Source organism: Macaca nemestrina, chromosome 1 (genome assembly GCF_043159975.1).
Source record: "Macaca nemestrina isolate mMacNem1 chromosome 1, mMacNem.hap1, whole genome shotgun sequence".
NCBI classification, from domain to species: Eukaryota; Metazoa; Chordata; class Mammalia; order Primates; family Cercopithecidae; genus Macaca; species Macaca nemestrina.
The window spans coordinates 154,590,700-154,615,641 of NC_092125.1; the positions used below are offsets into that span (position 1 = coordinate 154,590,700).

General features: G+C 36.1%; 1 protein-coding gene across 1 annotated transcript in view; it reads left to right on the top strand.

Annotated features, from left to right (window-relative positions):
- Positions 1–24,942, top strand: part of LOC105482701 (adhesion G protein-coupled receptor L4) — a 120,594-nt gene that overhangs the window by 45,116 nt on the left and 50,536 nt on the right. Inside the window, exon 3 of the mRNA XM_011742952.3 lies at positions 19,539–19,691. Within this exon, the coding sequence (XP_011741254.2) occupies positions 19,539–19,691 (153 nt within the window). The remainder of the gene's footprint in view (positions 1–19,538; positions 19,692–24,942) is intronic.

The window sequence follows — 24,942 nt, forward strand, 5'->3', positions numbered from 1 at the left end:
TGAGCTAGAAAAGCACTAGAGTGATAAATAAATGTACATTTTACAATAATATCAGGATCACTCTGATCTTGAACATCCAATGAACATTCATTTTCAAGTTGGACAAAAGTTTTTGAATCAGTCTCCTTTGCTCTTAAGTAGTCATATCTTAAGTTATATATCAATTTTACCATCCCATATTGGGTCAGATCACTGTTCCAGAAAATAAGACATCATGTGTTTTTCCAGGTTCTGTAGTGTTAGTTAAATCATCTTAACACAGTTCAGTGTACCTAACCAGTGGCATAAGACTGCAAAACTGATGGAAGAAAGCAACTTCTAACTGACCCTTAGGCAATTATTATAGGACTGGAAGCCTGATATTTGATTACACTCAGTGTCATTTTCAATTTAAATAACTATAAATTACTCACATTTTTTGAATATCTATAATCTTTAAATCAATGAACTCATCTAAGAATTGAAGAAATTTCCACAGGTTTATTGCATGCCTAATAAACACTGTTTCTTCACCTGCTTTAATTATTTCTTGGGGCCTTGATTTTTACCATGTATACATTTATTTTCATCTTATTTTATGAAGAAATCATGTAAAATTGTCATAAGACTGATGATGTGAGATCTACTAGACATAAATGATAAGATAATATTTCTGTAGCATGCTTTAAGATAAAAGCATATTTGTCTTAAAATATAAGCAAATGTCATATTTGATCTGGAGAGTATAAAACTTAAGAATTCAAGATTTATTTTCCATGGTCCCAAATTAGACTTCAAATATACAAATCCAATTAGATGTTTCCATCTTGCTAAGGAGACTTCAAGAGACAGAGAAAGACAATGTTGACAGTATGCTGGGGGTGAGAATACTCCAATCTAGGCAGGATCTCTTCAGCTCCTTTCTGGGCTCAGAGAAGTTTGGGATCAGGTAGGCAAAGCAGACAGGTATCAAAGAAGCAAAGAGGTGTTGGGGCAAAGGGAATGCGGATTTTTGATTACTTATTATGCATGCATAGCCTCTTTGTTGCAATGTGAGCACCAGGAAGATTTAGATCTATAAAAAAATCCCATGCCAGCCCTTAAACAACTTGTCGATAATAGACGTTTGACATATTCATATGTGGTGAAATCATGAAAGCTTACTCTTGTGTTCACCTCACTGAACAAGAATTTATTGTTCATCTTTTATGTGACAGGTAATTTCCAGCAATTTCTCAAAATACAAGTAACAGTAAATTGTGATCTTTTTTCCTTGAGAATCTCACAGTTTAAAACAGAGGGCAGATTTGTGGAGAGTTTCTCAGCTTATAATAAAATATGAAAAGATTTCATACCCACAATAGCTTTGCATAGTAAGTTTTCTTAAGAAAAGATGAACTTCCATTTATATGCTGGATTATGTTTATTGATTTGCGAATGTTGAACCAGCCTTGCATCCCAGGGATGAAGCCCACTTGATCATGGTGGATAAGCTTTTTGATGTGTTGCTGAATCCGGTTTGCCAGTATTTTATTGAGGATTTTTGCATCGATGTTCATCAGGGATATTGGTCTAAAATTCTCTTTTTTTGTTGTGTCTCTGCCAGGCTTTGGTATCAGGATGATGTTGGCCTCATAAAATGAGTTAGGTAGGATTCCCTCTTTTTCTATTGATTGGAATAGTTTCAGAAGGAATGGTACCAACTCCTCCTTGTACCTCTGGTAGAATTCAGCTGTGAATCCATCTGGTCCAGGAGTTTTTTTGGTTGGTAGGCTATTAATTATTGCCTCAATTTCAGAGCCTGCTATTGGTCTATTCAGGGATTCAACTTCTTCCTGGTTTAGTCTTGGAAGAGTGTAAGTGTCCAGGAAATTATCCATTTCTTCTAGATTTTCCAGTTTATTTGCGTAGAGGTGTTTATAGTATTCTCTGATGGTAGTTTGTATTTCTGTGGGGTCGGTGGTGATATCCCCTTTATCATTTTTAATTGCGTCGATTTGATTCTTCTCTCTTTTCTTCTTTATTAGTCTTGCTAGTGGTTTGTCAATTTTGTTGATCTTTTCAAAAAACCAACTCCTGGATTCATTGATTTTTTGGAGAGTTTTTTTGTGTCTCTATCTCCTTCAGTTCTGCTCTGATCTTAGTTATTTCTAGACTTCTGCTAGCTTTCGAATGTGTTTGCTCTTGCTTCTCTAGTTCTTTTAATTGTGATGTTAGAGTGTCAATTTTAAACAGAACCAAAGACAAGAACCACATGATTATCTCAATAGATGCAGAAAAGGCTTTTGACAAAATTCAACAGCCCTTCATGCTAAAAACGCTCAATAAATTCGGTATTGATGGAACGTACCTCAAAATAATAAGAGCTATTTATGACAAACCCACAGCCAATATCATACTGAATGGGCAAAAACTGGAAAAATTCCCTTTGAAAACTGGCACAAGACAGGGATGCCCTCTCTCACCACTCCTATTCAACATAGTGTTGGAAGTTCTGGCTAGGGCAATTAGGCAAGAGAAAGAAATCAAGGGTATTCAGTTAGGAAAAGAAGAAGTCAAACTGTCCCTGTTTGCAGATGACATGATTGTATATTTAGAAAACCCCATTGTCTCAGCCCAAAATCTCCTTAAGCTGATAAGCAACTTCAGCAAAGTCTCAGGATACAAAATTAATGTGCAAAAATCACAAGCATTCTTATACACCAGTAACAGACAAACAGAGAGCCAAATCAGGAATGAACTTCCATTCACAATTGCTTCAAAGAGAATAAAATACCTAGGAATCCAACTTCCAGGGGATGTAAAGGACCTCTTCAAGGAGAACTACAAACCACTGCTCAGTGAAATCAAAGAGGACACAAACAAATGGAAGAACATACCATGCTCATGGATAGGAAGAATCAATATCGTGAAAATGGCCATACTGCCCAAGGTAATTTATAGATTCAATGCCATCCCCATCAAGCTACCAATGAGTTTCTTCACAGAATTGGAAAAAACTGCTTTAAAGTTCATATGGAACCCAAAAAGAGCCCGCATCTCCAAGACAATCCTAAGTCAAAAGAACAAAGCTGGAGGCATCACGCTACCTGACTTCAAACTATACTACAAGGCTACAGTAATCAAAACAGCATGGTACTGGTACCAAAACAGAGATATAGACCAATGGAACAGAACAGAGTCCTCAGAAATAATACCACACATCTACAGCCATCTGATCTTTGACAAACCTGAGAGAAACAAGAAATGGGGAAAGGATTCCCTATTTAATAAATGGTGCTGGGAAAATTGGCTAGCCATAAGTAGAAAGCTGAAACTGGATCCTTTCCTTACTCCTTATACGAAAATTAATTCAAGATGGATTAGAGACTTAAAAGTTAGACCTAATACCATAAAAATCCTAGAGGAAAACCTAGGTAGTACCATTCAGGACATAGGCATGGGCAAAGACTTCATGTCTAAAACACCAAAAGCAACGGCAGCCAAAGCCAAAATTGACAAATGGGATCTCATTAAACTAAAGACCTTCTGCACAGCAAAAGAAACTACCATCAGAGTGAACAGGCAACCTACAGAATGGGAGAAAATTTTTGCAATCTACTCATCTGACAAAGGGCTAATATCCAGAACCTACAAAGAACTCAAACAAATTTACAAGACAAAAACAAACAACCCCATCAAAAAGTGGGCAAAGGATATGAACAGACATTTCTCAAAAGAAGACATTCATACAGCCAACAGACACATGAAAAAATGCTCATCATCACTGGCCATCAGAGAAATGCAAATCAAAACCACAATGAGATACCATCTCACACCAGTTAGAATGGCGATCATTAAAAAGTCAGGAAACAACAGGTGCTGGAGAGGATGTGGAGAAATAGGAACACTTTTACACTGTTGGTGGGATTGTAAACTAGTTCAACCATTATGGAAAACAGTATGGCGATTCCTCAAGGATCTAGAACTAGATGTACCATATGACCCAGCCATCCCATTACTGGGTATATACCCAAAGGATTATAAATTATGCTGCTATAAAGACACATGCACACGTATGTTTATTGCAGCACTATTCACAATAGCAAAGACTTGGAATCAACCCAAATGTCCATCAGTGACAGATTGGATTAAGAAAATGTGGCACATATACACCATGGAATACTATGCAGCCATCAAAAAGGATGAGTTTGCATCCTTTGTAGGGACATGGATGCAGCTGGAAACCATCATTCTTAGCAAACTATCACAAGAACAGAAAACCAAACACCGCATGTTCTCACTCATAGGTGGGAACTGAACAATAAGATCACTTGGACTCAGGAAGGGGAACATCACACACAGGGGCCTATCATGGGGAGGGGGGAGGGGGGAGGGATTGCATTGGGAGTTATACCTGATGTAAATGACGAGTTGATGGGTGCAGCACACCAACATGGCACAAGTATACATATGTAACAAACCTGCACGTTATGCACATGTACCCTACAACTTAAAGTATAATAATAATAAATAAATTTAAAAATAAAAAAAAAAAAAAGAAAAGATGAACTTCCATGAACATTTTTCTCAAGTAGATTGGCAAACTATTTTATACTAATCTGTTTGTTGCTTGTTTAGTTTTGTGTAGCCATAGAATTTAACAATATCCTCACTACTAGTGCATTTTATTCTGCATATTGTGAGATATCTGTCAAATTTGAAAGAATGTTACCTGAAGATGAAAAAATATCAGTGAAGTTAAATTCTGTATTCTTTTCTCTAAGCAAATAAAAACTATTTTCCCATATATACATATATATTTTATATATATACATATATATAATATATGTATATATATAAAACAGAAGACATGAATGCTATTTCACTACATTTTTAAAGAATAGTTAATGACTTATGGAAAATATCAAAAGAAAAAGATGTTACCCTAACATCATCAATATAAAGTTTCAGCTTGGATGGAGAAGACAGGGGAGAGAGGCAAGGAAAGATGTCTTCAATCTGGGTTGGCAGGAGGAAGGGTGAAATCATGATGTGGATAGAAAGAACATGAGAGCCAAAATGGCTGCCATCTTCACAGATAAAGGCATACATAAGTAGGCTAAAACTTACCATATTTATTGTAGGAGAATATTTGGAGAGGTAAATGGAAATAATTAGTAGCTATTGAGTTACATTGCAGAGAGAAATCATGGGTAGAGGAAAAAAATGTAGGAGTGTCCTCAGTGGCAGTGGTTGAACACAGAAGGATGAATATGATCACTAAGGAGAAGGACAAAAGACTGCAAACTGAGGCATATTAGGAGCACATTAAATATTTATTTAATTATAGCCTGGAAAGCCAGGCCCAGTGGCTCATGACTGTAATCCTAATACTTTGGGAGACCGAAGTGGGTGGATCACCTGAGGTCTGGAGTTCAAGACCAGCCTGACCAGCATCGTGATACCCTGTCTCTACCAAAAAATACAAAATTAGCCAGGCATGAAGGTGCATGCCTGTAATCCCAGCTACTTGGGAGGCTGAAGCAGGAGAATCTTTTGAACCCAGAAGGAGGGGGTTGCAGTGAGCTGAGATCTTGCCATTGCACTCCAGCCTGGGCAACAGGAGCGAAACTCCATCCAAAAAAAAAAAAAAAAAAAGAATTATAGCCTGGAATCCTGCCCACATTCTGATTCTCAAGCCATGTACCATGTTCTTTAACAGAGAAGGGAACAAAGGTTCTATATGCTTACCTAGTTACCTGCCTGCAAAGCTGCATTCACCCAGAAAGGGCATCTTTTTCTAAGTCATACAATGGTGCCATATAGGAACATCAGGGTTGCATGTGACCCTGATGTCCTGCTGCAAGACTGTTGTGAAGGCCATTAAAAATATGTCTGACCCCTGGCATACAGTAGGTCATTATCAAATGGTGTCTTAGAAAGTGAAACTTAGACTAAACAGAATCAAGTGACTTGAGCAGATCGCTTCTTGTTCAAACTGTCTTTCATGACTCATTAGGAGATCATACAGTCAAAGTAGCAGATCATTACCAGCACTTTAAAACATACTGAAGTACTCACGTCTGTAATCCCAGCACTTTGGGAGGCCAAGGTGGGCAGACTGAGGCAGAGACCAAGACCATCCTGGCGAATATGGTGAAACCGCATCTCTACTAAAAATACAAAAATTAGCTGGGTGTGGTGGTGTGTACCTGTAGTCGCAGCTACTCAGGAGGCTGAGGCTAGAGAATCGCTTTCACACCCAGGAGGAGGAGTTTGCAGTGAGCCAAGATCGCACAACTGCACTTCAGCCTGGTGACAGTGAGACACCGTCTAAAAAAAAAAAAAAATTTAAGTACATAGAGTCATAAAAAAATGGAGCACACACAATAGCTGATGGAAAGATAAATATTTTGATGAAAATAATTACTCAATTTTATTTATGAATAAATCCATATATGGGTGCATAAAATGAATTTCTTACTATAGATTTGTCTTAGTTCATTTTGATTGCTATAACAAAATACCATAAACTGTACATCTTGTAAACCACAAAAATGCATTGCTCACAGTTGCGGAAGCTGGAAAGTCTAAGATTAAAGCACTGGCAGATTCATTGTCTGGTGAGGACCGACTTTTTGGTGCCTTCATGCTGTACCCTTGCAGGGTGGAAGGGGTAAATGAGTTCTCTGGAGTCTCTTTCATTAGCGCACTAATCCCTGGAAAAGTTCCTAATTCCTAAAACCATCACCTTGGGGCTTAGGATTTCAACCTACAATTTTGGGGGTGGGAAAACACAAACATCAGTCCATTGCAAAATTACTACAAAAAAAAATTGCAAAACGTTAAGAGGCACACATTAAAGTGGAAGAGTTAAAACAACATATCCAATTTCCTCTTAACTCTATGTCTTATTCACAGTTTGCTTTGTCATGTATATGATCTGAGACACAGGACAATTACGTTAAGTCACTCAAGGGTGTCAGAGTTATAATTATTGTTTCAAGAGCAAGGAATCAGATTCATTGTCCAATTTATGGTATATTTTAAAGGCCTATGGTTATCAGAAATCTAATTTAAGTATTTGTGTGATAACTTTAGATACTAGATATTTACAACATATATATAATCATAAAGTGCCATGTATACAGGTATGGTTTTAAATTCGGAATAGTTTTTGCAAAATTTAATAGTTTTAGAAAAACCATGATATAAATAGATTTTTTAAAGCCACATTTTTATTTCTGTAAAATACTTAATACAAGGATATGCCTTTATGCAAGCATTTTTCTTAAAAGATGCAAGAGATACTTTAACTCAGCAATAAGCAATGAGGAATAGGATTCATCTTTGTGTTTTTGGGGATGTTTCACTTCTTAAACTGCGGATATTATCTATTGTTAATGAATATTCTTCAAAATGTTATTTTGAATGGCTGTACACTTTTAGCTTATTCAAAATATTTATATTGGGCATTTAGGCTTTGACTTATTCTATATATATTACTTCTGTGAATATTCTTGTATATAACTTTTGACAGATCTCTGAACCTTGGAATTAATACCTATCAAAAAGGTTCATGGGAAAATATATGGCCACCTTTGGGCATCTTGATGTAAAAGTGTCTATCCTTGAGAAAGCAGGATATGTGAATGCTCTGATTATACTGACTCTGGTTTAGTATACTTTTATGGACAGTTTTAGGAAAGTAAAATGTTAAAATAAATGAGTCCAGACCAATAAAATAAAAGGAAATACAAACTGAATTTCATTACTTCTATAAGGTGTTTGCTATTAAAAAAGAAAACAAGATCATGAGACCAGGCAGTCCACCAGTCCACAATATTCTGACATTTTGCCTAGGAGGTAAACACACGCAAAGGTCAGACTGGAGACATGACTAGCTGAAGATGTTAAGGATGATATGAATGTGTTTTTGCTATTTTGGCTCAATGACTGAGTCCAGTTTAGAAACTATTGGCCTGGCAAATGGTGGTCTTGAGTGTGGGATGGTGTTGTAACCAATTTGCCTACTTACTAATCACAGCTTAAAAAACTAATTTCTAAATATACTTTGACAATTTTGTAGCTGATAATTGGACTTTCATTTTCTATTTTTAGTTTCTTTATTAGTAAAGATAAATATTTATGTAGAACAATGAGCTATTTCTGATTTCTTCTATGAATTACATAAAGGCATACCTTGGAGATAACTGTAAATTTTGTTCTGACTACTGTCATAAAGCCAGTATCACAATAAACCAAGTCACACACTGACTTCAAAAATGAAGCCGCAGACCCTCGCAGTGAGTGTTACAGTCCTTAAAGATGGTGTGTCTGGATTTTGTTCCTTCTGATGTTTGGACGTGTTCAGCGTTTCTTCCTTCCGGTGGGTTTGTGGTCTCCCTGGCTTCAGGAGTGAACCTGCACATCTTTGCGGTGAGTGTTACACCTCTTAAGGTGGCGCCTCTGGAGTCGTTCGTTCCTCCTGTCCGGAGTTGTTCATTCCTCCTGTGGGTTTGTGGTCTTGCTGGCCTCAGGAGTGAAGCTGCAGACCTTCACGGTGAGTGTTACCGCTCATAAAGGTGGCATGGACCCAAAGAATGAGCAGCAGCAAGACTTATTGCAAAGAGCAAAAGAACAAATTTTCCACAGGTGGAAGGGGACCACAGCAGGTTGCCACTGCAGGCTAGGGCAGCCTGCTTTTATTCCCTTATCTGACCCCACCCACATCCTGCTGCTTGGTCTGTTTTACAGAGAGCTGATTGGTCTATTTTACAGAGAGCTGATTGGTCCATTTTGACAGAGTGCTGATTGGTGCATTTACAATCCCCGAGCTAGACAGAATGCTATACAGAAAAGTTCTCCAAGTCCCCACTAGATTAGCTAGATACAGAGTACTGATTGGTGCATTTACAAACCTTGAGCTAGATACAGAGTACTGATTGGTGCATTTACAAACCTTGAGCTAGGTACAGAGTACTGATTGGTGCATATACAATCCTCCAGCTAGACACAAAAGTTCTCCAAGTCCCCACCCTGCTCAGGAGCCTAGCTGGCTTTGCCTAGTTGATGCCACTGCAGGGACCCCTGCCTGTCAGTCCCGCCACACATGCCCGCACTACTCAGCCCTTGGGTGGTTGATGGGACCAGGCCATGGGACCAGGTGCCACGGAGCAGGGGGTGGCACCCATAGGGGAGGCTAGGGCCACATGGGTGTCCATGGCTGACAGATCTTGGGCTTGGCGGGCTGCAGGTCCTGAGCCTTGCCCGGCGGGGAGGCGGCTGAGACTGTGCCAGAATTTGAGTGGGGTGCATGAGGGCCAACAGTGCGGGGGGACCTGGTGCACACTCGGCAGCTGCTGGCCTGGGTGCTAAGCCCCTCACTGCTGGGACCGCCAGCCAGCCGCTCAAAGTGCGGCTCACGGAGTCCGTGCCCACCCGGAACTCACGCTGGCCTGTGAGCGCCACAACGCAGCCCCAGTTCTCGCCCACGCCTCTCCCTCCACAGCTTCCTGCAAGCAGAGAAAGCAGGCTCCGGCCTTGGCCAGCCCAGAGAGGGGCTCCCGTAGTGCAGTGGCTGGCTGAAGGACTCATCAAGCATGGCCAGAGTGTAGGCCGAGGCCGAGGAGGCACCGAGAGCAAGCAAGGGCTGCTAGCATGTTGTCACCTCTCACTAATGCTATATACTGTTGGATACCAAAGGTAATTCAAAGGCATATTAGAATATAATCTGGAAAAAGACTAGAGTCAATTGTTATTATATAGTAAAGAAAGTACAATGTATTTGTGTAAATAAATGCATACACTTTTAGTAAGTATAGATTAGATAAGTTTTTTCCAAACTATTTTATTGCATTGATAATGTGTGTTGAAATTTATGGCATCTTAAAATCAAGGAAACAAAGTCTCATTAATAAGTAAACCCAGCTGGCAGTGATGAAGGTGTGGAAAATCTCATCAACATAAGAGAGACTTCAGAAACTTTTCTAAGTAAATTAGTGCATTTTGGACATGAAAAAAAAAATAACATTTTAAATCAGAAAAAAATGAATATGCAAAAATAATGATGAAAAAACTTACTCATTTTAGGAAAATAGATTTCAACTTCACAGTTTACAGTGAAGTAAATTGCATTATGATTCAGAGATTTTATTATAGGAAAAAACAAAAGCAATACAAAAGTATTACTAAACGTTTTTATAATGTTAGGAGTGTGAATGTTTTAAAATGCGATAGAAGATCATAAACAAGAAAGGAAAGGAATGCAAGACATGATTACAAAAAGATCTCTGCAGCTTGGGAAGCAAACAAGTAAACAGAACAAACTATGTCACAAATAAAGTTAAAAACAATTTTAAGTTTAATGTTTATATCATATCAGTGAGAGGCAATAGTTGATAATTGTTAAAAGGCTCTTGCAAATCTACAAGAAAACTAATAATGCCCGAGCAAAAGACACGAAGAGCCAGTTAACAAAAGCAAAAACAAAATATAAATATCATGTAAATATACAAGAGGGTTCTGTCCTCAGCAATATTTGAGTACATAATCTCAACATGATTATAGAAATGAGATCTTATACTTTGTCTATCACATTGAAATTGAATGCAAAGGAATTGAGAAATATGCACATCTCATTCATTACTAAATATCTACAAAGTTCCTGAAGAGTAGTTTGGCCATGCTGATCAAAGTTTCATGATTTAGAATAATACTTATGTTGTTTTTCTCAAGTAGCCTTTACTACATTGAAAAAAGTTTTCTCCTATCTGATGAATTTTATTAATTACATTTTTGGTATCTATTGACATAAGCACAAATTTTTTAGTAAGTTGGGTGTATCAGATTCATAAAAAGGAAAATTAAAATATTCAACTATTATTGCACCTTTGTCTACTTCCCTTTGAATGTCATGTAATTTGTTTCTCTATAGCTTTTAAGCTAAAATGCTGTGTTTAAGTTCTATATTTCTAACTACAATTTTTTAATAAACTGAACTTTTAGTGATATAATGTGCTTCTATCTCTTTTAATAACTTTAATCTTAAATTCTACTTTAATATTATGTGCCATCCATATTTTCTTTGTCTGTTGAAATTTTCAAGGTTGTTTCCATTTAAAATTTAAGTATGTTTATTATTAACAAAATATAATTGGACTTTGTTTGCAACCTAATCTGACATGCTGTGTCTTATGGGGAAAGGCATGTCTTCCTCATTTAGTGTAACAGTTGATATACTTGATTGCTATTCTTATTCCATCAAAATTGTTTAATGGTAGCTAATTTGTTTTTACTTAGAGTTTTGTTTTTTCTCTTATATTAGATTTTGTAGGCTTACTTTATCTCTTTTTCCCCTGTTTTCTTTTTTAATTCAATGGTGAATTTTTGGTACATTTCTCTTTCCAGATACTTACAATAAATTCCATATTTTTGTCCTTTACTAAAATTAGATAATGAGTCTTCTTTCTTCCAGTGTGTTTTACTTGCCTGCTGTGCTCCACCCTCGCCCTAACTAAAGTAATATGAACCCTACTAGATGCAGACTATTTATTTATTTTTATTTATTATTTTATTTTTTTTCTGAGACAGAGTTTTGCTCTTGTTGCCCAGGCTGGAGTGCAATGGCATGACCTTGGCTCACTGCAACCTCCGCCTCCCAGGTTCAAGAGATTCTCCTGCCTCAGCCTCCCAAGTAGATGGGATTATAAGCATGTGCCACCATGCCCAGCTGATTTTGTATTTTTAGTAGAGATAAGGTTTCACCATGTTGGCCAGGCTGGTTTCAAACTCCTGACCTCAGGTGATCCGCCTGCCTTGACCTCCCAACGTGCTGGGATTACAGGCTGGAGCAACCTCGCCCGCCTGGTGCAGACTATTTATTAGTTTCTCTTTTCAGCATATATCCTATGAGAGTCCTAATTAGCACTTAAGTTATGTGTTCATGATCACACAGTCATCATCTATTTGAATTTATTGTATTGCAGGGCTTATTGTCCACCATTTTTACCTCTCCATCTAATCTTCCCCTATATAAAATTCTGTCTCCTGAATTCATTGGTATTTGGTTAGAATACTGTCTTGAATATTTTCTTCACACACACTGCATGAGTGATCTACTCTCTGAATCCATGTGTTTCTACAAATGTCTTTCATCGTGTTCAGAGAACGGTTTCTTTAGCAGGTTAGAGAATTATAAAGACACACTCATTTTATCTTAGTGACATACATGTTACTCTATTGTCTTTCAGTGATATTAGCAAGAATCTGATACTATTCTAATAGTTTTTCTTTTGTGAACTAGCAACATTTGTTTTGCAACTGAGAACTTGTAAGATTTTTCTACCAATGATTTAATTTTCCCCATCGAATATGCATTACTTCAATGATTAGAAACAAAATTCAATAAAACTAGGTCCTCAAAAACAACTTCATAGCCATCATGTAAGTCCCAGAGATACTATAAGAGCATTACTCATCTTTACTGTACCGTCGATTGATAGATACAGTAGAATGACAGTTTTAAAGTCTTTGGTCATTTGAAATAAATGTGTACAATTTTGTCCTATCATGCAATGAGCAAGACAAGTGATTTCCAATATGTACAAACATAAGATTGTTTCATTTCATTTACCTTCTCTACTTATACTTCATTTTGTTTGTTTTTCTAATATGTGTATATTAATAGTTCTGACAAAGAGAACCAAAAAATTGGTAATAATATAAAATGGGAACATTTTCTTAAGTGCTACATTTCCTTCAGAAAATAAGTAAGTGTAAACAGAAACAGAGACTATTCTATACAGGTACTGTTTGTTTGCTTTTTTCCTGGCTTATACATATTTTTCAAAGTCTGACTCATAGTCAAAGGGACATTTTTCCTTCAAAAAGTTTTTGAAATGGACCAGCAGTTTCAAGCACTTTAAAAATTCATTCCCAATGAAGATACTGAAAAATAATAATAAATACCCAGCACAAACGTTTTATTCTTGTATAACTCTGCTTTATTTTATCTTTACAATTGTAACACTTCTCATTTGATGAATTTTACATTTCCTTTAATAAATTGAACTTGAGTTCATGGTCAAGGAAATGTGAGTTACATTATGTGCTTTATAATCAACAATGCAAATGTGAGAAGTGTATCTTCAGTATTGGATATCTGTTTTTATCTGACTTGTTAATCAATAATTCTGCACATGGGAGGATATATATTCTGTCCTGCACTTAAAGATTCAGGTGCAAAAGCAATTTCCTGAGGGGAAGAAAAATGTAATTCTGTATCTTCCTTTTGGTACCTTTCCTTCTCTTATAAAGAGCATGCTTTTCATTTCATGAATTTTACATTTCCTTTAATAAACTGAACTTGAGTTCATGGTCAAGGAAATGTGAGTTTACACTATGAGCTTTATAAGTCTATTAATTGTCCTGACTGATTGAATCCATCCTGGATTCATTGTAGTTCTTTTTTTCTCTCCTTTCTGGTGATCTTTTCTTCCTCCTTATCTCTTTACCTGTATTTTTGCCTTGGTATTCACAAAATAAATACAAACCATAGAAAGTTCATAATTGAGAAGGATAATGATGATTTTTTAAAGTCCCTCATAGTACTGATATGGAAAGAGAATTCCCAGTGCTGTTGAAAACAAATGAGCCCAGCAGCTGCATTGGGGAAAAAGAGGGAGGAAAAAAGTTTTCTATGTTACTGTTACTCCACCTTTGAGACAGAGGGCCTGTTTCACAAGGAATCACATAATGGTTATGGTCATTTTAGTGTTCAAATTTACGGAGCAACACTGGCAATCACGTCCAAAGGGAAAATGTGTACAGGAGTGATGCTGCTGTTAAGGTTCCATAGATTTCAAGTTGTTATCATCAATTCGAGCCCGGCCAGTAATATCTCAAGTGATAAAAAAAAGAGACGATTCTTTTTTCTTTTTATTTTTCTCCATTTTTGGTCAATATATTAAAAAATGAAATACAAACTAAAATCTTATTAAGATTCTGGAATACCAGTGTCTTATAAAGCAAATAAACTTCTATCCTATTATACAAAGAAGGTAACATAATCATAAGGTTTGTGGTCAAAAATGTTTCATTACTAGGGGCCTCAATATCACTCTTGAATTTGGAGAATTATATGCTCACTCTTTATGTCTTATTAACAAGTACACTTTATGATAAAGTACACTTCACTCTTCAATGCTAAAAAATAACTCGGGCTTTGGAGTCAGACAGTCTTAAGCATAAAAACTGTCTACCGGATTCTCTTTCTACACTAGCATGATTTAACCCATCTGAGCTTTAGTTTCCTCTTAAGTAAAATGAAGACAATATCAATCATTGCATTGTTGCAACAATTAAGTAAAATAAAATATGCCATTTAACAGAGTGCTTGAAATACATGTTTTCTCTGAAATAATTCTTTCATACTATCAGGTATAAATCTTGTTAATCTACTTGTTGATGTAACTCCAGAATTACTAAACAAGTAGCTAACCATCAACAACAGAAACAAAGTGCCTACAAATATTTTGAAAATATATTTTAGACATATGCATCTGTTTATTATGTTAACCCCCCATGTAGTTTACTGGCAAGTTGGGCTGAACCATGTGGAACCCTAAAGGCTTTTTCTGGTCAATGCTGAAAGCAAAAATACATGGAGAGGCTTCCTTTGTCGTTTTTCTCTGCCTTCACATCCTACCCTCAATCCTCTGCGCTTTATCACTTGATTGGTAAGAAGAAGCAAACATAAGGAAGAAGACATGAAGGACAACAAAAAATGGAGGGCGGGAGGCAAAACAAGAGCACAATAATGCTCATACTCATGCTTGTAAGCTGAGATGGAACATGGGGAGTTAGAAGGAGAGGAAAGGGGTCCATTTAGAGATGAAGCACAAAGAAAAACAGCAGGCTTGCCCCTTTTCTCAGGAGCTGAGAAATACCATGCTCTTGAATCTGACTCATGCTGTGGAAGAGAAGAAGGGAGTCGTGAGCTTTCTCCTACGAATAGACAATTTATGACTGTATAGTTGACTGTGGAACTATTGATACGCCTTCTGAAATGTCCTCAGTTAATTAAGGCACATCAACTTTTTATGGCCAAAAGTGACTCCCCATCTTACCCTGCAAGAATGTTCCTCCTCTGCTTCTCCCTGTTCTGATAAGAGGATCAATTTATCCACCAGATCCCTCCAAGTCAGAACGTGGATTTCATTTTTGCTGCTCCTCTCTCTTCAGCCAACTCAAATATCCATTCAATCTCCAATCTCCATTGATATTTTAAGATTATTTTATTATGAAAAATTTAAAATATAGAAAAGAAAAATATGATATAAAAATTTGTATGTAGCCATCACTTGTTTAATCCTACCCTCTTTTCTTTATCTTCTCCAAATCAGACTCGTAACACCTAAATATGTCTGAAATATTCCCTACTTCTTCCTCGTTGATTCTGCTTTGGTTAGTTCCTCAAGTCTTCTAGTGTTCTACCAGAGCTACTTGGGCCTTAGTTTTCTTTATACTTGAAAATGTGTTTGGAAACTCAAATCCAATCATATTTATCCTCTACATAAAATCTGTTGATGGACATCCTTTACCCACTGGATATAATTCCAAATTCTTGGCAAGCGTTTTCTCAGTTTCAGCCATGCCTACCTGCACAGATTCTTGCCCTGAAGCCTCGTGCCCAGTGTCTGACAGTACAATTCTCCTCTAAATTATGCTGTTCCTGCAGGCCTCCAGGCATTTAGGTAAACTTCTTCCTTTGCCTGATTGGATTGTGGGGACCCCTTTTGTTTGTCTAAACTCTTGCTTATACTTCAGTGCCTGACTCCAAACATCACTTCCTTTTCTAATACTTCTCTGTCAATAATCTTTACACTTTGATCTTGCAAATGACCTGAGGAAGCTGTTTTCTACAGGTTGCCACTGTACTACTAAATACCTCTTTTATTTTTGACACACACTACAATCTAATAATTTGGATGTTGGTACATCATCTCCAGTAGCTATGGATACCTTTAAGTTAGGAGCTGTGTGTATGCCTGTGTCTTGCTGTGCTTAACTCAGTGTGTCAGAGGTGAACCAGGAAGAATTTTTTCTCAGAGAATACCAAATATTTTTCCTTATTAGAACAATTTGATAACATTTTAAAATATATCTCCAATATAATCGTATTTTAAAGAATTTTTCAAGGGACATCTTAATCTAAGTAGTTATTTTACAATCCACCAAAATTATACAGTGAGTTACAGGGATTAGGTAGTATAACTGGTGAACTGATTTGAACATTAGAAATAAGAGTGCCCAAGAAGCAGAATTTTATTTTTCTATATTATACCCATCCAGAGAAACTTTCTCCTTGAAGATTAATTATTATGAAGTTGGACCCTGGAAAGTTTAAGGCAATTTAAATAATTCATTTTATATATTACTTCACAAAGATAATTTCTTGCCTATCTCCACTATCTTGAGGGAAGAGAGAGGTTACTTTCAGATAAGTGGTATTTTACCGAACAAGATTTGAGTTGGACCATTAGGGAATTTGTCCATATCATATATCCAGCCCAGAAGATAGGGAGGTAGATAAGGAAATATTTTTCTTTCCAAATTCTTGATAAGAAAGCAAAGAGGTCAAGCGCTCAAAACCATACAGCAGGAAGAGACACAAACATTAATAGCAACTTTTGTTTTTTTCTACCTGTTAATGTAGTACCCAAGACCAGTAACAATATTTTAGAGTTAAGCAACATATTGGCAAGTTAATATTTTACAGGCAGTCAGTTAGGTGATATAAAGTGGTTCATTTTCTTGGACTCCAACCAATACCTCAGACCTCATGAGTTCTTTTTCTCTATATTTTTGCATATCATTTTTGCAGCTATAGCCCACAAGGGATACAATCCTCATCGTCCTCTATATTACCAATAACTGATATGAGAGCCAATTTCTTTTAAAGTTTAATATCAACTTCTCCCAGTATGCCATGAATGGAGTCAAATTTAAAGATAAAAATGAAAACTTTTATTTTAATAAAAACTCAATTATATGCTTCTGTGTTAACTTGCCTTTAGAATGTGAACTCTGACAGCAGGGCACAGATCCTGACTTTTTGATTAATTTTTACTTATTTCCCAGTATAGACATATTCACTTTTGGGAACTGGGAAACTCCATAAATATGTGAGTAACTGAATGATTGAATCAAACCTAATATGGTTCAACTATTTTGCTTATTTTCAATTTGTGAGCCACTCTCAGTTAATTTTAAGAAACTAATTTCTATTTTATGCATACATAGACATACATATCTACTTTTTGAGTATATATAGCCATATAGAGTTGCATCATATATTTATTTATACAAAATAGGTAAATTAATTAAATACATACATGTTAATAAAGTATTTTCAGCATTTTGTAGAAGACCATTCACAATTTTTCTTACTTTATTGCCCTATTTCAGCAATTTTTCTCTCTTCCTCCTACCTCCATATGTTGTGCTTTAGGGGCATTTGACAAGTGCCTGGTGAAATGCTAAATCTAAACACAGAGTCTTAAATATGCTTTAAAATTTTTTTTTAATTTTAAATTTTTTAAGTGAGTGTGTACTTACTGGTACCACAAGCTACACAACACCACTTTCTATTGCCTGGTTCTGATGGAATCAAACTTTTACATTACTTTCCTGGCCTATAGAAACTTTTGATAACTCAACCTTCTTTGTTCTTTCATATCTCAAAGTTGTTAGTCTCCAGGAGAAGCTCAAAATTCTTCCCTTGCTGCTCTGCTCTTCTGTCTTCCCAATAATAAATCAGCTCAAATGCTAGGGATTAAAATTTTCAAGGGAATTTGAGATTCCCTCTCAACCTGCCAGGAAGGTATCTATGGTAAAATAAAAAGCGATCTGATGCCACAAAGAAAAAACTCTTAGATATGATGCCTGGGCTCCGTCTGCTCTATTTTTTCTCATCAGTTAAAGATAGTAATACCTACCTTCTAGAGCTTCTATAAAGCATTAAGCTAATTAATATTTATAAAACATTTAGAATATTTCTTCAACTTTTAGTGATTACTATATGTGAGCAATAGCCAGTATATGAATTAAATGTTACACAACTCACCCTTTAAAAAGAAATTAAGCCTGGTTTGAATAAAATGAATAATAAAGATTCCAGACATTTTTCAAACCTGACTTGTTTTTACAATTCCCCTATGATTTCTCTCTGTGCTCCCCAATTAGGCTCCTTACAATCTTCAGAATATCCCAGTCACTTTTCTGCCTGCACTTTTGTCCAGAATTTTTTATTCCTTTAGTTTCCTTTCTTCGTCTCTTTCTCTCTAATACTTACCTATCCTATATTCTCCAGTTTTAGTCTATAGGTTTTCTAGGGCTGCCATAAAAAATTATGACCAAATTAGTGGCTTAAAATATCAGAAATTTATTCTCTCACAGTTCTGGAGGCTAAAAGTCTAAAATCAAGGTGTCAGCAGAACCATGCTGCTTCAAAAACGTAAAAACATCTAGGGAAGAATCCTTCTTTGCCCCCTCTAACTTTTGTGGTTGCCAGCTATCCTTGTCATTCTTTGACTTGCAGTTACATCTTTTAATCTCTGCCTCTGTCTTCACAAAGTCATCTCTTCTGTGTCTCTATGTCCAAATTTCCCTCCTTCTGTAAGGATGTCAATCATTGAATTACACACCATAATCAAGTCTGACCTTGTTTTTCTTTAATTACATATCCAAAGGGCCTATTTCAAACAATGTCACATTCATAGACACCTTGGGGTTGGGATTTGAGCTATGTTTTTTAACCCACAACAGGGTTTCATGTCACTGGAAAATATTCTCCTCCAGACCATTATGATAATCTCTAAGCAGCACATATATTCCAATCAATTTATTTAACAGATAATATAAATTTGCCTTCTGATATTTAAAAAGGGGTTACGAATCTTTGTCATCCCTGATAAATTATATTGTAAGAGTATAAAGGTAAAGACTGTATTATTTACTTTTTAATTTATTGTATTGTATACTCTTCTGTGGACCAATATAATGCATCTAGTTGTAAATAAATGCCTTAATGAATACATGAAAAGATTGCATGCTGAGTAATGCAAATTTTTTCTGTGGAACAATGGATGAAAATAAATAATACATGATAAGAACATGTCAATTTGTAATTTCTGATTTTTCATTTTTAATTTATATTGTGCTTTTGATGGATTATAAAGAGTACTATAAATTCAAAATGAGCATATATTTGTTGACATGGTTATAATTAAATTACATATAAAAATTTGAAAGATATTGCCACATAGATTTAATAGTTACATCTAGTGTTTTAAAGTAAGAGATCCTATTTTGCTTTGCAAATACAAAGAAGATCTCATATTATAAACAAGAAGAAGACAAGTGTGGAATACGGATTCTTTAGTACTAAGGTTTGTACATATAAACATTATATATCTTAAACTATTTAACAGTAAAAATTCCAAAATACTGATGGAAAATAGTCGGAATTTATGTCAATTCTATAAAAATAATCTTTTAAATTGATATGCCAACAGATGATAATGAATGTGGAAATTTAACTCAGTCCTGTGGTGAAAATGCTAATTGCACTAACACAGAAGGAAGTTATTATTGTATGTGTGTACCTGGCTTCAGATCCAGCAGTAACCAAGACAGGTTTATCACTAATGATGGAACCATCTGTATAGGTAAGTTCGGTTATCTAAGTTAGAATTTGCACATATCTCTTATTGTTTATTATCCCCAGAGGTAAAACATATTCAAACCAAATTCTGCCAGACCTTGATTGTACCCTAGGTGTTAAGTACTTTCAGAAGTTTACTTAATGTCTTTATTTCTCCAGTGTGTTAAAGTCTATGGGATATTTATCCGAGGATACAGGAAAAAGGCTTTTTTTTAATTTTTGAGAGAATAAGTTTGCAAAAATATAAAATAAAAGAGAGAGAAATGTTCATGGAGCCTTGAGATCTAGTATAATGGCAAACAACAGAATAAATGTTTATACTTTAGAATAATTTAATACTTCAAGAAAATTGTCATTTGCATTAAAAGATATTGATGCCTTTGGAAATACGCACCCTGTGATGGGTTCTACATATTTTTCAGACAATCATCATTTATAAAATAATTGTTCTAGTGGTTTTATCTCTGCTTTGATAAAAGTCACACTTCAGATACGCATTAAGTTTTTCTGAACACTATAGTCAGAAAATTATTTATAAAATCATGTAGGGTCACGAAAACATCCTTTGTAGGAAAAATAATTTCAATGTAATTTTTAAGTGATTGTTCACTTATTGTGGGTCTAAAGGGAGGACCTAGACGATTTTTAAAAATATCCTTCTGTTGTAATTTGGTCATGCATGTGATTGATCAGATCCTAGAGAATTGGATTCCAGCCTGAGAAAAAATAATTATTTACAAACTTCAACAGATGAATAATTTTCAGAAGCAAATTCTCTGGAGCCAAAGACTTTAACTTTGAAAATAAATTTTAAATCATCTTAAGCATGGTTTCCAAAAAAATATTCAACTCATCAATAACTATTATAATTAATTATGATTGGTAATCTACAAAATTAATAGGTATGCAGAGGCCCTGAGAATGTAATCATGTAGCCAAGGTTAGACATGGGAATAGAATTCAGGAACCTACATGCAACATAGAGAAGGCTAATGTGCTGCTTCTAAATTATATAGCTAGATAAAAGAGATAGATATTCAAGTTAATCTCGATCACACTAAAGCCTTTGATTAGTGTCCTAGTGAGACCTTTTTTTTTTTTTTGAGACAGAGTCTCGCTCTGTCACCCAGGCTGGAGTGCAGTCGTGGGATTTTGGCTCACTGCAACCTCCGCCTCCCAGGTTCAAGCAGTTCTCCTTCCTCGGCCTCCCAGGTAGCTGGGACTACAGGTGCATGCCGCCACACCTGGCTAATTTTTTGTATTTTAGTAGAAATAGGGTTTTACCGTGTTGCCCAGGCTGGTCTCAAACTCCTGAGCTCAGGCAATCTGCCCGCCTCGGTCTCTTGAAGTGCTAGGATGGTAAGCTATGAGACAATATTCAAAATATGTATATGTGAAATGTCTGTATTAAAGAAATCATCCAGTCTCATGTACCCACGCTTCACAACATTTACTCTGCTATGTAAAAAAAGGGAGATTTTATTTTCCTCATTTTATTGCCAATGAAGTGAAGGGCTACTCTAGATTCATACATTTTGGATAAAGGTAAGGCTAGACTCACAGTTTTATATCTAAAAACCCTTTGTTATTTCCATGGAATACTTAAATGTGTAGTAGACCATTCAAATATCTCTTTGATCTGAATCATCCAGATACACTGGATCAAACTTTGCAAGGGTATAAAATATTTAAACATATGAGAAAATAATGCTATTACTGTTGAATGGTAAATTTACCTTTAGTGTTTCTAGAGAAAAGTTTTATTGCAATATAGCATAATAACATACTCAGGAAATAGGAATCAATGAGATTCTGCCCAGAAAACTTACAGTACTTCACCGTTTGTTCTTCTCAAGCCTATATTATTGTTATAGTCTTAGAATGTCATATAATGTGCTTTTTACCTTTAGTAGTTCAGTTCTAATATGTAGCCCTGCAAACTTTAGTGGAAATGTTCCAGTCAGTGAAGAAGTCTAACGTGTAACAACTTAATCACTGTAATTTAATACAGTTTTAACTTTGCTCTCCATTCCCTAATGTCTCTTGTTTGTAGAATACATCTGTCTTTTTATTTGATCATGTTTACTTTTAATAATTCTCAACTCACAAAGGGTTATATTTCTCTGTTCATGTTCCTTGAAGTAGAGAATTTCTGCACTAGAAAACACTGAATCATAGATACAGAGAAAACACAAACACACAAAGATGACTGAATGGCAACATTTTATGGGGGTAGTATATTTGTAATTGAAGACTCTTTCTCTTGATACTCAATTTCTATTGCGGTAAGGTGGAATGGACCTAAGTTTGTGCTAATTCCCTTTTTAGCTATTTTAAGTAGTCGGCAAATGCACTAACCTTATTAAAGCCTAATGCCCAATATTGAGCCCTTCTGTTTCTACCTGGTTTTTTTTGATGGATTATTCAGTGAAAAACTCGTTCTCTAGAAAAATGTTATTTCTCATCAATTTTTGTTGTCCTTAAGGATTAAGCTTTTTTGAGAAGTAGTGTAGCTATTTCGTTTTATTTCAGTCCTGCAGTAATTTTTGTTGCACAATATCATAATCCTCAGGGAATCTGAACAGAGAAACATAAATCTATTTCCTTTTGCATTAGGAATACCTTACAGTGTATTGCTTCTGATTTGAAATTTTAGCTTATCCTAAAATTTGACATTTCTGGTAATTGTAGTCATTAAAGTCTCTATGAATAAAAAATGGAAGACTTTGATATAGGGCAAGACATGACTCAAGCAAAATTCTTTACCTTTAGTCCACATTCAAATACTGTTTTCCACACATAAGGTCATTTTGCTGCAGAAGGTGCTGGGTGAGATTTAGCACTGCACATATTTCTCCTCCCCTTGGAATCACAGTAAAACGGAACTTCAGAAGTCCAGCTCCTGAGAAACCTAGTTACACACCAGAATTTCACAAATGGGAAAGTTGAGACATCCAATAGTAAAGTTAATCTGCTGAAACCAAATTAATAGAAGCCATGAGTTCCTTCAATTTCACCATGTCTTTTATAGCTTTGTTTACTGCTTGTCATGTCCTACTGCCTGGAGTACTCTATGATAATTGTAGATTTTTTTTCTAGCTTTGAATAATATTAAATTTTGTCTTTGAAAATTATTTACTATAATTGAACATTTTATCTTTCTTTGGCAGTCTGTGAGTTACACATTAGAAAACTCTATTATTGATCATAATAAGAATCATAACCATCATATGATCATGTTTTGAAAGAAGATTATGATAAAATGTTGCTGGATTGGCTAATTATACACATGAAAAAACATGACATTATTATCATCATCATTATTATTATTATTTTTGAGCTGAGGTCTCACTCTGTTACCCAGGCTGGAGTGCATTGGTGCAGTTATGGTTCACTGCAACCTGGAACTTCTGGGGTCAAGTGACCTTTCTGTATCAGCTTCCCAAATAGCTGGGACTACACTCCACAACACCTTGTCTGACTAATTTTTAAATTTTTTTTAGTAGAGAGAGGGTCTTGCTATGTTGCGCAGCCTGGTCTCAAACTCCTGGAATCAAGTGATTCTGCTGTCTCAGCCTCCTAACGTGCTGGGATTACAGGTGTGAGCCACTATGCACAACCAAGCATCACCTGTTAACAGAAATGTTGCAAATGAGTTAAGATTGTTAACGATATGCTTGCATTTAGTGATATCAAATTGTTAATTTAAAATCAAATTGTAAGTTGGTCGTGAGGAAAATGGGTCAATCAGTAAATCAGGTCTGTCAAATCTAGCCGGACTTAAATAATTACCTAACAGAGATTTAGCTTTCATTATGATAGGAAAGAGGTTTTTTTTAATAGATTTGGAGATTACCAAGATATGGTAACCTAAAAGAAAACACTCTTTATTTATCTGTATCTTAAAACATACTACACAAAGCTCCTGCTATTAGGAAAATATGCAATATGAGTAGAATCACCAGTCCTGATTTTCCAGTTACAGTATCAGGTGGCAGTGATATCCTAGGCACTATTCCACCTTCCCATACATTTTCTTGTTTGTTTATGAGGTAGAACTCTTTTGGGTTAGAAGCTGTCTTCTTTTTGAGACGGAGTCTGGCTCTGTCATCCAGGCTGGAGTGCAGTGGCGTGATCTGGGCTCACTGCAAGCCCTGCCTCCCGGGTTCACGCCATTCTCCTGCCTCAGCCTCCCGAGTAGCTGGGACTACAGGCGCCCGCCCGCCACCACGCCCAGCTAATCTTTTGTGTTTTTAGTAGAGACGGGGTTTCACCATGTTAGCCAGGATTCTCTCGATCTCCTGACCTCGTGATCCGTCTGCCTCGGCCTCCCAAAGTGCTGGGATTACAGGCGTGAGCCACCACGCCCGGCCCAGAAGGTGTCTTTTTAAGATATTACCCAAGGTCATCACACAACTAATTAATGTTATAGTCAATATTTGAATTTAGATCTTCTAATTAGCAATCCCAGAGACTTTTCCTTCAAGAAAGAGGTAACTGTAGGCTTTAGCCATTTGGATCTGCAAGAGAAATTAGTGTGGATCTTGCTGCAAAATGTAGCCATTTGGCACATTCATTGTAGCCAAGCCAGTTTCACTGGACATTAAAGTCCAAAGTGCAAGAAGGAGGATGGAAATTGAGTTCCTGGAGTCAAGATTTTTATGTTTCTCAGAGATTGGGTTTGGGATGAAGTTTCTAAGAACGTTGCACATTTAAAGGATTTGAAATTGAGAAAAATCACCATCTTGTTTACTGTTACCCATAGAAGGCATCTCACCTACAAAACAAAGGTATTCAAAGAACATAGTAGTTTTCTTGCTCATTAAATAAATTTTTTTATTGTTGTTTATGATACTTCATGGGTCTGTTCACACTTTCATTGGGGTGTTTTCCCAGTTGGAGTATAACATTTGGTGCTTCAACAGTTCAGCTCCAATAAAGACTCATCTTTGCTTTAGTCCTATATAGTTTTCTCACTTCATTGATTTCATGACAAATGACCACCCTAGTCTGCACTACCGTCTGAGTGCTTCTGTCTTTAGCTCAGCCTAGAATGCTTTCCTTGATGGTTCTCCACATCCCAAGGTCACTTGTCACTACTTGTTCCCTACTTCATTTTCTGTTCATTCATTTTTGTGGAGTGGTAGGTCCTGAATACACCTAGAAATGAGAGGATGAGGGGTGAGGGGTGGTACAAGAGCATTTGTGTTTCTTTAGAAGTGGTGAGCTCAGATTTCTGGGTAGTACAGATTTTG